This window comes from Miscanthus floridulus, chromosome 12 (genome assembly GCF_019320115.1).
Source record: "Miscanthus floridulus cultivar M001 chromosome 12, ASM1932011v1, whole genome shotgun sequence".
NCBI classification, from domain to species: Eukaryota; Viridiplantae; Streptophyta; class Magnoliopsida; order Poales; family Poaceae; genus Miscanthus; species Miscanthus floridulus.
In genome coordinates, this window is record NC_089591.1 from 12635367 (window position 1) to 12648926 (window position 13560).

The 13560-nt window shown below is 55.4% G+C and overlaps 1 protein-coding gene across 1 annotated transcript; it reads right to left on the reverse strand.

Moving 5' to 3' along the window:
* Positions 1–6015: 6015 nt before the first annotated feature.
* LOC136495559 (secreted RxLR effector protein 161-like) lies at positions 6016–7632 on the reverse strand. Its single transcript, XM_066491457.1, has 2 exons — positions 7225–7632; positions 6016–6144 (listed from the first exon to the last, which is right to left on the reverse strand). The coding sequence occupies exons 1-2, from the start codon at positions 7630–7632 to the stop codon at positions 6016–6018; spliced, it is 537 nt and encodes a 178-aa protein (XP_066347554.1).
* Between the last annotated feature and the right edge of the window lie 5928 nt (positions 7633–13560).

Sequence of the window (13560 nt, forward strand, 5' to 3'; positions counted from 1 at the left end):
CGTCGTATTATCAACCTGATGCAGTTATGCATAATATAAGCGGTGTTCGATCAGTTAGTTTTCACTAAACTTGATGCCTTAGTTAGGTCGTGATCCGTAACACATAATGCGGAGCCCATGCGTATGTTGGAGAAACAGGCGCTATCATAAGACCGTGGCCTAGGGCCCCACATGCAGAGCACGGAGCTCATAGCATGTTAGGTGGGGTGTTAGATCCTTGGCGTCCTCCGGAGTTATCAGTGTGAAAAATCATGCTGCCCAGCAGCCAACTTGAGTAACTTGGCGGGAGAAATGGTGAAAGTGGCGTCCGAGCAGTTAGTTCATGTCTGAAATCTAGGCCTTGACTAGCCCATAGTCGATAACGTCGAGCGTAGGGACCCTAACACATGTAGGACGAATAGGCATGGTCAAGGGACCGTAGCCGACCAACCTTAACGCAGAGCGTGGAGCACCTAACCACGTGTAGGATGTAGTCGGAGACTGGGTCTTCTTCATAGAAAACAGAAGAAAAAAACGTGTGCTGCTTGACGATTGGTGGGCTATGTTTCGAAGCTTGGAAAGCATGATCGCCGTTGTTTTAGTAGAATAACCTATGTGACCTGGAGAAAACATAGTAAGCGATTTTTTGAAAAAATCGTGTTTGGTGATTGGGAGTTAACGTGTTCGGCGAATTGGAGGAGTCAAGTTCGGCGATCGGAGAGATCGTGCTCGGCGATTTGGAGAAATCGTGCTCGGCGATTTAGAGAAATCATGCTCGGTGATTTGGAGAAATCGTGCTCGGCGCATTAGAGAAATCGTGCTCGGCGCTTTGGAGAAATCGTGCTCGGCGATTTGGAGAAATCGTGTTCGGCGATTTGGAGAAATCGTGCTCGGCGATTTGGAGAAATCGTGTTCGGCGATTTGGAGAAATCGTGTTCGGCGATTTGGTCGTACTTGTCGAGCGTATTGGAGGCCGTCACGGAGTGGCGTATATCCCACTAACGGTAAGTGAAGCTTATGATGAAGGAAAAAAATGTAGAGAAATTATGGAGACCAGAACTTTATTAATATTAAAGTAAAGAATACATATCTATGTTATTTCAGGGGTAGAAATGTATAAGGTGCTCTATGTGCCAGGAGTTGGGAACATTGAGTCCATCTAAGTCGCATAAGCGATAAGACCCTGGTCGAGTAACACCTTTTACGATGTAAGGGCCCTCCCATGGTGAAGACAGCTTGTGAAGCCCTTCGGTTTTTTGTTTCCAACATAAGACGAGGTCGCCAATCGCGAACGAACGACCTTTACGTTACGGTTGTAATACCTCCACAAACCTTCGAGGTACTTGGATGTGCGAACGCAAGTAATCAGACGTTCTTCCTCGGCCCGATCAATGTCTTCTGTCCGAACAGCTGCGGCTTGGTCTTCATCATAGTTTTCTACTCTGGGTGCTTGGAATGCAATATCCGCTAGAAGTATGGCCTCTGAGTCGTAGACCATAAAATATGGAGATACGCCAATACTGCGACTAGCTTGAGTGCGCAGTCCCCAGACCATAGCTGGTAGTTCTTTGAGCCATCGGCCCGGATGCTTTTCTTCTTTCTGATAGAGCCTTTTTTGAGGGCGTCGAGGATCATACCATTGGCTCGTTCGACCTAGCTGTTAGCTCTAGGATGAGCAACGGAAACGTATTTAACAGAGATGCACCGTTCTTCGTAGAAGTCCCAAAAATAATGGCCGGTAAAAGTTGTCCCGAGGTCGGTGATGATGCTGTTCGGGAGACCAAATCTGTGTATGATGTCTTCAAAGAGCTCGACTGCTTTCTTAGCAGTAGCTGCGACGAGTGGTTTGTACTCAATCCACTTGGAGAACTTATCAATGGCGACGTAGACATACCGAAAACCTCCTGGCGCTGGTTTGAAAGGTCCGATCATATCTAGTCCCCAGCATGAGAATGGCCAGGAAGCTAGGATGGTCTGTAGTTCTTGTGCCGGTACATGTATTTGCTTGGCAAAAAACTGACAACCCTCGCATCATCGAATGAGATTTTCCGCATCAGAGATGGCCGTGGGCCAGTAAAAACCTGCTCGGAAAGCTTTGCCGACCAGCGTTCTCGAAGCTGCATGATTGCCATAGGAGCCAGAGTGAATTTTGGAGAGTACCTTCACACCGTCGTCTTGGATGATGCACTTCTGCAGTATCTCTTCCTTGGCACTTTTCCTCATCAGGCTGCCGTCTACCAACACATAGTGCTTACTTCGGCGAATTAGTCATTCGGTTTTGATTTTGTCAGCGGGTACTTCGCCGTTGGAGAGGTATTTGATGAACTGTTCCCTCCAATCGGCGACCTGCGAAGGTATCATGAGTACCAACTGCTCGGCAGGGGGTACTTCTACGACTTCTTTATCTTCTTTAATGGATGGTGTCAAGAGGTCCTGAACGAAAAACCCCGGTGAAGCCGTGGTGCGAGAAGATCCTATCTTTGATAGCTGGTCGGCTATTTGGTTTTGATCCCGTACCACGTGGTGGTACTCGATGCCGTAGAATTTCCCTTTAAGCTTCCTAATTTCGACGCAGTAAGCGTCCATCTTCTCACTGGAACAGGACCAATCTTTATTAAGCTGATTGATAACCAACGCGGAATCCCCGTATACCATGAGGCGTTTGACGCCGAGCTCGATGGCTATACGGAGGCCGTGGAGACATGCTTCGTATTCCACGGCGTTGTTGGAGACCGGGAATTGTATGCGAAGAACATATCAGAGTTTATCCTTTGTCGGTGTGATGAACAGAATGCCCGCACCGGCACCATTGATATTAAGAGCGCCGTCGAAGTACATCACCCAGTGCTCGGGGCAAGTGGCGGCGATGGGTTCTTGGATTTTGGTCCACTCAGCGATGAAATCAGTGAGCGCCTACGACTTTACGGTCGGCCTGCTTCTGAAGTCAATAGAGTAGGTGCCGAGCTCAACCGCCCACTTGATGATACGACCATTGGCCTCTTTATTGCGAAGAATATCTCCCAGAGGGAACTCCGTGACCACGGTGATCTTGTAGTATTCGAAATAATGTCGGAGCTTGCGTGAGGAGGTCAAGATTGCATATAACAGCTTTTGCACCTGAGGATAACAAATTTTGGGCTCATTAAGTACCTCGCTGATGAAATAGACTGGACACTGTACCTTGTAGGCATGTCTAGTTTCCTCGCGTTTGACGACAATAGCCGTACTGACAACTCGAGAAGTGGCGGCAATGTAAACCAGCAGAGTTTCATCTGGTCGTGGCGCTGTCATGATTGGAGGTTTTGTTAAAAACAATTTGAGCTACTCGAAAGCTATGTCTGCCTCCTCCGACCAAGAAAAAAGCTCGGAGGCCTTGAGGATCTTGAAGAAAGGTAGCCCTTTTTCACCGAGGCGCTAGATAAATCGGCTTAACGTAGCCATGCAGCCTGTAAGCTTCTATATATCCTTGACACACGTCGGCCGTTTCATGTTGGTGATGGCGGAGACCTTATCAGGGTTCGGTTCAATGCCCCGAGCGCTGACGATGTAGCCTAGCAAGATACCAGATGGAACTCCAAAGATGCACTTTGAAGGGTTCAGCTTCCATCGGTATTTGCTCAAGTTTGTGAAAGTTTCTTCAAGGTCGGCGATGAGTTTGTCGGCGGTTTTAGTCTTGATGACCATGTCGTCGATGTAGGCCTTGACGTTACGGCCGATCTGTTGGTCGAGGCATGTCTGGATAGCCCTTTGGTAGGTGGCTCCAGCGTTCTTTAGTCCGAAGGACATGGTGGTGTAGCAGTATGCACCGAAAGGTGTAATGAAAGATGTTTTGACCTGGTCTTCCTTCTTGAGGGAGATTTGATAGTAGCCAGAGTAACAGTCAAGAAAGGAGAGCAATTCATAGCCGGCAGTGGAGTCTACAACCTCGTCTATCCGAGGCAGGCCAAAGGGGTCTTTAGGGCAGTGTTTGTTAAGATCAGTATAATCAACACACATTCTCCATTCTTTATTCTTTTTCTTAACAAGAATAGGATTAGCTAACCAATCTGGATGATACACTTCTTTTATAAATCCGGCAGCTAAGAGCCGTTTTATTTCTACCCTAATAGCCTCCTTTTTGTCTGGCGCGAATCGGCGAAGTTTCTGCTTGATCGGTTTAGCGGTCGGCGAGACATTCAAGGAGTGCTCGATCTTCTCCCGCGGTACCCCCGGCATGTCTACAGGTTTCCAAGCAAACACATCGGCGTTGGCACGTAGGAAGGAGACAAGCACGCTTTCCTATTTGGGGTCAAGGTGAGCCCCAATTTTCACCGTCTTGGAAGGGTCGTCGAGGCCGAGGCCGATCTCCTTGACTTCCTTGGACTTGGCGGAGGCCCGGGGAGGCTTTGGGATCTCCATGTCATCAGCAGATGCGGTCTTGGCTTCGGCGACCACGCTGGCCATCTGGATGGAGAGGTCGATGGCTTCGGCGAGGGCGAGACTTTCCGTCTCGCAGGCGTAGGCGACGGAGAGGTTGGCCCATAGAGATAGGACTCCTGTAGGCGAAGGCATCTTCAACACCAAATACGCATAGTGCAGAACGGCCATGAACTTGGTCAGAGCCGGACGCCCTAGTATGGCGTGGTAGGTGGTGTCGAAGTCGGCGACATAAAAGTTGATATGCTCCACTCGGTAGTTGGTTGCCGTGCCGAACTGTACTGGTAGGGTAATTTCCCCAAGTGGTCTGGATGCCCTGCCAGGTACCACACCCCAGAAGGAGGAGTCTGAGGGCATAAGGTCTGTTGTCCTGAGGCCGAGCTCCCTTAGGGCCCCGGCGAAGAGTAGATTCAAAGCGCTCCCACCATCGACGAGGACTTTTCTAAAGAGCACCTTCTGGATAGTCGCGTCAAGGACAAGGGGAAAACACCCTGTGTAGGGTATGTCCACTCACTGGTCGGCCCTGCTGATGGTGATGGAGATTTCGGACCACGGGCGATAGCTGGGGTTGGCGGTAGTTTCTTCTGAAACGACGGCGAGCACTCATCGGGCGGCGAGCTTCCGTTCCCTTCTGCTCTCGTTGGAGGTGAAACCCCCAAAGATGGTGGCGACCACCTTGTCGTGGTCCTAGAAGGCATTATTATTATCCCCAGGTGGTCGGCGTCCTCCGTTCCCACCATTGTCGTCGTTGTACTTTTTCTCCTAGAACTCCTTAGCCAAACCAAGGCAATCTTTCATCTTGTGTTTGGCGTTCTTGTGCAGGGGGCACAGACCGTCGAGGATCTTCTTGTACTGCTCATCATAGTTACGTTTTGTGCGCGGCTCATTAATGTTGGCAACAAAGTGATCTGGTCGGCACCGGCGATTCTGACCAGGCTTGAATCCATCTGGCCGATCACGTCCGCTATCCCGATGGAAACTATGGTCGTCGTAGCGGTGATCGTTGTACTGTCGGTTGTCATTGCGGTCGTCGTGGTGGTGAACGTTGTGCTGTCGGTCGTCGTTGCGGTCGTTGTGGCGGCGAGGCGGGCGATTAGTGCCCGTATCTTCGTTAAAACGCACCTCCGCTTCCTCGGCGTCGACGTACTGGTTGGCGGTTGTGATCATCTCGCCGATGCCGGTAGGTGGCTTTCTGTTGAACTTAGAATGGAGTTCTCAGTGATGAAGTCCTCGGACGAAGGCGGTGATGACTTCGGCCTCCGTGATGTTGGGAATAGAATTCCTCATCTCGGAGAAGCGTCTGATGTAGCTGTGGAGTAGTTCGGACGGCTTTTGGTTGATGCGGTTGAGATCGTGCTTGGTGCCTGGCCGCCTACATGTGGCCATGTAGTTGTCGGTGAAGACTCTTATAAGATCTTCTCAAGAGCCGATAGAGTCCGGGGCGAGGCTTGTGAACTAGCTCATGGCGGCTGGCATGAGCATGACAGGGAGATAGTTCGCCATGATGTTGGTGTCTCCTCCAGCGGCGCGGATGGCGGTGGCGTAAGCCTGCAACCACTAAGTTGGGTTCATCCTTCCTTCGTAGGGCTTGACTGCGGTGATTTTGAAACCACGGGGCCACTAGAGCATTCGAAGTGCCCTGGTGAACGCAGGGGGCCCTTCTGGGCTGTTGGGGCCGACATCGGCAGTATTGCCGGTGACGATCAGCTCCAGAGCTAAGTCTGGGTTGCCATACTCATGCTCGTACTCCTAGCAATGTCGTACTTCATCTTCATGGCGCCCGAAACATCGTTGATCGATACGCCGTCGTGCATCCCGAAGGTTACTGAGGTGCACTCGGGCGTCCTGTTCGACCTCCTAGTCGTGCTGGCGATGATGCTCGGCATGGTGGCCTCCAACTCCCCCCTGGGGAGGTAGTGACTGGTCGGCGAAGCAGCTTTGACTGGGGCGGCGATTAGATCTAGGATCGGCTGATCGGCGGATCACGCTTGTGGAGCATGAAGGTCTCTGAACTTCTCGGATCTCGTTAACTTGACAATGTGCCACTTTAAGCATAGTGGTGACCTTGGTGAGCTCGGGCGTCTGCGGGAGGTGAGCAAGTTCGTTGGCAGCCACGGCTAGATTGGCGCTCGGAGTCTTGAAAACGTCGTGGCCGTCAACGTGGAGGAATTCTTCGTTGAGGTTGCGATGGAGGGGCCTTCCTTGTGAATCGAACTGGTTATCACGAGCGGCCTTGGCCATCGCAATGGCACATTCATTATCACGCCATTGTTAGTCGCTGAATTCTCACTCTTGGTAGTAGGAGAATTCTTACTCTCATCGAGAGAGGATGACACTAGGAGTTGGGGCAATTTTCTTGTCTATTTCTCACACAAGCTCACACAAATGCCATACCAACCTGAGGGGTTGGGGTTACATATTTATAGGCTGCTAGCCAGCCAAGCATATGCCAAGATGCTAGTCTAAGATGCTAGTCTAAGATGCTAATATGCTGTCCTAGCTAAGATGCTGTCCTCTAGTCTAAGATGCTGTCCTCTAGTCTAAGATGGTGTCCTAAAAATAGAAAAACAGCCACAAGGACCATGACCATGTGAGCATCACAGCCCCACCAAGACCAGCCACACATGAGACTTATCCATCATTCTCCCCCTAAGTCTTGTGCGTCGTCTTGTGGGAGAGTTGAACCATCCCGGTCCTGGAGGAGAGCTCAAGGAACTTGATCCTCCCAAGGGGCTTGGTGAGCAGGTCTGCAAGCTGGTCCTTGGTGTTGATGTAGCTCGCCTTGATGCTCCCTTCCTCCAAACAGCTTCGGATGAAGTGGTACCTCACCCGGATGTGCTTGCTGCATTCGTGGAACATGGGGTTCTTTGCCAGGGCCAGAGCGGACTTGCTGTCCACCCTGAGCTCCACCGCCCTAGTGTCTCTACCGAGGAGATCACCAAGTAGGCGAGCGAGCCAGAGCGCCTGAGTCGAAGCGGTGGAGGCCGCTATGTACTCGGCCTTGTAGCTGGATAGGGCCACCACCTGCTGCTTGACCGACTGCCAGCTAACGAGGCACTTGCCGAGGAAGAAGAGGATCCCGCTCGTGCTCTTGCTGGTGTCGATGTCGCCAGCGTGGTCGCTGTCGCTGTACCCAACGAAGTGTGCCACCCCAGGGCACCTCGGGTAGTAGAGGCCATGGTTGAGAGTCCCCGCAATGTAGCGGATGATCCTCTTCACAGCCTGTTGGTGCTCCATCGTCGGTCGCTGCATGAACCGACTAACGTAGCCGACGGAGAATGCCAAGTCCGGCCGTGTGTGGGTGAGGTAGCGAAGGCTCCCCACAAGACGCCGGTACTGCGTAGCGTCCACCTCCTCCATCATGCTGTCGCGGCTCAGCTTTAGCCTCTCCTCCATCGGAGTGAGAGCTGGGTTGCAGTCGGTGAGCCCAGCTAGCTCAACGACGCGCTTGGCATAGGCGGTCTGTCGAAGCATGATCCCAGAGTCATCCTGGTGCACCTCGATTCCTAGGTAGAAGGAGAGAGGCCCTAGGTCACTCATCTGGAAGGTGGCCTTCATCTTTTCCTTGAATGCCGCCACCTCCGCATCCTTGGTGCCGGTGATCACCAAGTCGTCGACATAGACACCCACCAGCAGGGCATTTTCTCCATTGCCCCGTCGGTAGATGGCCGCCTCATGTGGGCTTTGCTCGAAGCCCATCCCCTTTAGCGTGGAATCCAGCTTGGCATTCCACGCCCTCGGTGCCTGCCGCAAGCCATAGAGGGCCTTGCGTAGGCGGAGCACCTTGCCCTCCTTGCCGAGGATCGCAAATCCCGGCGGCTGGTGCACGTAGACCTCCTCCTTCAAGTCACCGTTAAGGAACGCCGACTTGACGTCCATGTGATGAACACGCCAGCCCTCCTGGGCAGCTAGCGCAAGGAGGAGTCACATGGACTCCATCCGTGCCACGGGAGCAAAGGCGTCGTCGAAGTCGACCCCCTCCTGCTACACGAAACCTCGTGCCACCAAGCGAGCCTTGTGCTTGACAATGGCACCGGCTTCATCCCTCTTCAGCTTGTACACCCACTTAAGGGTGATCGCGCGATGACCACGAGGAAGGTCAGCAAGCTCCCAGGTGCGGTTCTTCTCAACCGCATCCATCTCCAACTGCATCGCGGCACGCCATGCTGTGTGTCTCTCGGCCTCTGCGAACGACCGAGGCTCGCCGTCGTCACACGCAAGGTGCAACTACGCCTCTAGGTCCTCCAGGTCATGAGGCACTAGTCTCGGCACCAACTGGTCACCGAGAAGGTTCTCCATCGTACGGTACCGCAACGGCTCGCCGTCGTGGTACGCGTCGATGCGCTCCTCGTCGTGAGAGAGCGGAGTAGCGAGCTCAACCGGGCTATGCTTGACACAAGCTGGTGTTGGAGTAGACGTGCCCGGAGAGGTGCCTATCGGTGCTGGAGTGCGTGGCGTTGCCAGCTGTGGTGAAGCCGGCGAAGAACTCATCACAGCCGAGGTCCTGGCTGGAGAGCGTGGAGCTGTCGGAGTAGCAGGCGCCGGGGTCGGTGGAGGCTCGGGGACTGGGGTAGACGCGCTCGCCGAAGAAGAGCTGCCTACTCCCCCAGCTCTCTCGAAGTGGACGTACTCGACAGTGAAGTTGTCGTACGTCGGAGCCGAGCCATCGTCCACCGCCTTGTCCCACGCCCATCCTCGCCCTTCATCGAACACAACGTCGCGCGCCGTGCGCACACGCTGTGTCTTCGGGTCGAGGATGTGGTAGGCCTTCGAGCCCTCCGTGTAGCCGATGAACACTCCCGGAGTGCTCCTATCATCAAGCTTGCTGATGTGGCCAAGTTCCTTGGCGAACGCGAGGCAGCCGAAGACCCGCAAGTGGGAGACCGCCGGCTTGCGCCCATGCTAAGCCTCGTATGGCGTCCTGCCGTCGAGCGCCTTGGTAGGCGAGTGGTTGAGGATGTAGACAGCCGTCACCACCGCCTCTCCCTAGAAGACAGCCGGCATCCCCCTCTGCTTGAGGAGGGCTCGAGCCATCCCCACAACCATCTAGTTGCGCCGCTCGACGACGCCGTTCTGCTGTGGGCTGTATGGCGTGGAGTAGTGGCGTTGAATGCCCTCGTCAGCGCAGTACGACGCGAATTCAGCCGCCGTGAATTCGCCGCCGTTGTCGGTGCGTAGCACGCGCAGCTTGCGGCTGCACTTCTCCTCCGCAGCAGCCTACGCGCGTCTAATGGCGTCCACAGCCTCTCCCTTGCTGCTGAGGACCATCACCCACATGTAGCGAGAGAGGTCGTCGATGAGCAGCAGGAAGTAGCGTCGTCCTCCCGGTGTGGCCGGTGTCACCAGGCCACACAAGTCCCCGTGCACGAGCTCGAGCCTCTCCTTGGCTTGAAAGCTCGCCCGCTGGGGAAAAGGGAGTCGCCTCTGCTTTGTCAACACGCAGACGTTGCAGAGCTGCTCCACATGGTCGAGGCACGGTAGGCCTCGCACCATCTCCATGGCACTGAGCCACTTCAGGGCCTCAAAGTGAAGGTGCCCGAAACGCTCGTGCCACTGCCACGCCTCATCGTCCCGACGAGCAGCGAGACAGAGGGGTTGTGCCACCTACATGTTAAGGACATAGAGTCGATTTGCGCTTCTGGATACCTTGGCAAGAAGGTGACGACGACGATCCCAAATCCTCATGACTCCATCCTCAACCACCACGCGCAAACCGTTCTCATCCAGCTGTCCCAAGCTGATGATGGAGTTCCTCAACACGGGGATGTAGTAGACTCCGGTGAGCAGCCTATGCTCACCAGACATGGCGGTGAAGATGATGGAGCCGACGCCCTTGATCTCCATGCCGGAGGCATCCCCAAACTTGATGGAGCCTCGGACGCTAGAGTCAAGCTCGGTGAAGAACTCCCATCGACCGGTCATGTGATGGGTGGCACCGGTGTCGAGGCACCACTCGTCAGTCTTGTCGTTGCCGGAGCTGTCGCCGAGGAGGGCATGTGCTTTTGGCTCGTCAAGGTGGAGGAGAGCCACTGCGGCCGGTGCCGCTGGAGGTAGCTCGATGCTGGCATGTGCCATGAACAGAGCCAGCTCCTCCTCCTCTGCCTGTGCGACATGGGCCTGGCCGCGTCATGGCTGTCGACAGTCCTTGGCCCAATGGCCAAGCTGGCCGTAGTTGCGGCAGGCGTCGTCTCGTGCTGGCTTGTGCCTACCGGCGGCGCCGCCCTGGGCGCCTCCACGGGCATCACCCTCGGCACGTCCTCGCGCCCCGGCCTGGGCATCTCTGCACGCCTTGCATGGCTTGCCACGCTTGCGGCCGCCTATCACGGAAGAAGGCTCCCCCTTCCTCCGATCACCTTGGCTGGCAAGCCACTGCTCCCGAGTGAGGAGGAGCTTCCCGCCAGTGGTGATGGGCCACAAGAGGGACTGTGGCTCATCGCTGTTGACAACCTTGAGGCGACCTATCGCCTCCTCGATCAACATCATGGAGAGATCCAGCAGAGACTCGATCGAGCGAGCCATCTGCTTGTACTTCTCGGGGACGCAGTGGAAGAGCTTTTCGACAGCTCTCTCCTCGCCATAAGTGTCGTCGCCGAACTGCACCATCTTCTGCAACAGAGTGTTGAGACGGAGAGCAAAGTCATCAACGTCCTCACCTGGCTTGAAGGCCAGGTTCTCCCACTCCTTGCGAAGTGCCTGCAGTGTGGACTTGCGGGCGCGGTCGCTGCCGATGCGTGCCGCAGCGATGGCGTCCCAAGCCTCCTTGGCAGTCCGCTTGCTGGTATGCGAGAACTGCATCTCGGGCGGGACTGCAACGATGAGAGCATCCAGCGCCCGTCGATCTAGGTCGTAGTCGACGTCGCCATACCGGACTGCCTCCCACATGTGCCGCACCAGGAGCTTTACCCTCATCACCGCAGCCCACTCGACGTAGTTGGTCTTGGTGAGGGTAGGCCACCCACCGCCAGGACTGACATCCCTGACAACAGCCTGGAGCCCATGGTAACCACGGTATCGATCCGGGGAGAGAGAGCCACGCTGCCTGTGAAGGCCGCGCTCTCCATCGACCCGTCGGTACCGATCCGGGGAGAGAGAGCCACGCTGCCTGTGAAGGCCGCGCTCTCCATCGACCCGTCCGCCACCGTTGCCGTGCGCGCCTCCTCCAGGAGCGCCGTCGCCGTGCACGCCTCCTCCAGGAGCGCCACCGGCGTGTCCGCGTCTATCTGGGCTGCTGCCGCGCTCGTGGGCGTGCGCGGCTGCCCTAGGAGCGCCACCGCCATGCGCGCCTCCTCCAGGAGCGCCGCCAGCGCGTCCGCGCCTGTCTGGGCTGCCGACATGCTCGTGGACGTGCGCGGCTGCCCACTGCGCCGCCCGCGCTTGCGCTGCCTCCCTCTCTAGCAGCTCGAGGTCTGCGTCGGCGGTGTCATCAGCGGAAATGGAGCTGCCAATGCTGCTGTGTAGAGCCTCGACCTCCACCGCCGCCGCACACGCTACATTCGCCGCCGCCGCTACTTCCGTCTCCGCTCTGGCTGCTGCTAGCTCCGCCGCTGCTAGCCTCGACGCCCTTGCCGCCGCCGCAGTGGTCTCTGTCGCCGCTCGCTCACGTTCCTCTGCCGCGGCAAGTTTGGCCTCCTGCCGACGCCGCGTGCTTGAGGCGACCGAGCGCTGAGACTACCCTGTGGACATGATGCGCTACCGGGGGGCTGCTGCATGGGGAGAGGGCTGCTTCAAACGAGCTGGGAGAGGAGTGAACAGGAGCGGCCGGAGGAGCTGCTACTGCCAACAACTGGGGCTGTTGTGGGGCTGGGAGAGAAGATGAGCAAGAGATGCTCAGGCTACAGGATAATACGGCTCTGATACCAGTTGTTAGTCGCTGAATTCTCACTCTTGGTAGTAGGAGAATTCTTACTCTCATCGAGATAGGATGACACTAGGAGTTGGGGCAATTTTCTTGTCTATTTCTCACACAAGCTCACACAAATGCCATACCAACCTGAGGGGTTGGGGTTACATATTTATAGACTGCTAGCCAGCCAAGCATATGCCAAGATGCTAGTCTAAGATGCTAGTCTAAGATGCTAATATGCTGTCCTAGCTAAGATGCTGTCCTCTAGTCTAAGATGCTGTCCTCTAAGATGTTGTCCTCTAGTCTAAGATGCTGTCCTAAAAACAGAAAAATAGCCACAAGCACCATGACCATGTGAGCATCACAGCCCCACCAAGACCAGCCACACATGAGACTTATCCATCAGCCGTTGCGCGCGGTTGGCGTTCCTATTTTCACGGGCGGCGCGTTCCTCATCTGTTTCGCCGTTCTGAGGGGGGCTGTCGATACTGACGTTGAAGATTGCGCCACCCCGGAAAGGCAGGAGAGGAGGTTGCTTGGTGAAGGTCTCGGCGAGGGGCTCGGTGGATCCTTGAGATTCGGAGTCCGGATTTTCCTCAAGGATAGTTTGGAGAGATGCTCCGAGACCCCGGCCGGCGTGCAGCATGTTGACGGTTGGTGGAAGCTGGTCGGCGAGCTGGTCGACGAATTTGCCCCTCAGGGCATCCTGATATGTAGCTGTGGTGTTGGCGAGCCCGGAGGGCAGGGCGGCGAGCCCTGGAGTTTGCCGAGCATTGAACATCGACAGATCGAGATCGGAGGGTGCTCGGTGCTGAACAAGGGTGTCCAGAGCCGACTCAACAATGGAGAGGCAATCGGCGAGTTTCAGGCCGACCCGATCGATAGATTCGATCAGATTGTCATTGTTGACATGCCTCCTCTGGTAGCAAGGAAGCGAGCGGCGGGTGGCTGATGGAGTCGACCCTGGAAGTGGTTCCGAGATTGGATCTGCGGTTGTAGGTGCGAGGGTGGTCGGTGCAGAACAGATCTGCACCGGCTCGAGAAGCTCTCCAACTCCGTCGGCGTTGATGACCCACGTGATGGATCCGACCGTGAAGATCTGGCTGGGCTGCGGGAGGGACGAAGAGCCTGCGGAAAAAACCATCTTGTTCGACAAGGAAACAGCACGCACACCCCTACCTGGCGCGCCAACTGTCGACAAAATATTGTCGGCAGTCCACCGAGGGGTATCCCGCGATGGTAGATTGATCGGCAGAGGAGCGTGTAATCAAGAACAAGAAGGCAACAGAGACACACGAGTTATACAGGTTCAGGCCGTCAGT

Bases quoted from the DNA above. Each gene is read 5' to 3' on its own strand.
- LOC136495559 (XM_066491457.1), bottom strand. From the start codon at position 7,632: ATGGAGCACCAACAGGCTGTGAAGAGGATCATCCGCTACATTGCGGGG. The intron at 6,145-7,224 runs GTGAGGTACCAC...CGACATTGCTAG, and splicing joins AATGCAGCAAGCACATCCGG to GAGTACGAGCATGAGTATGG.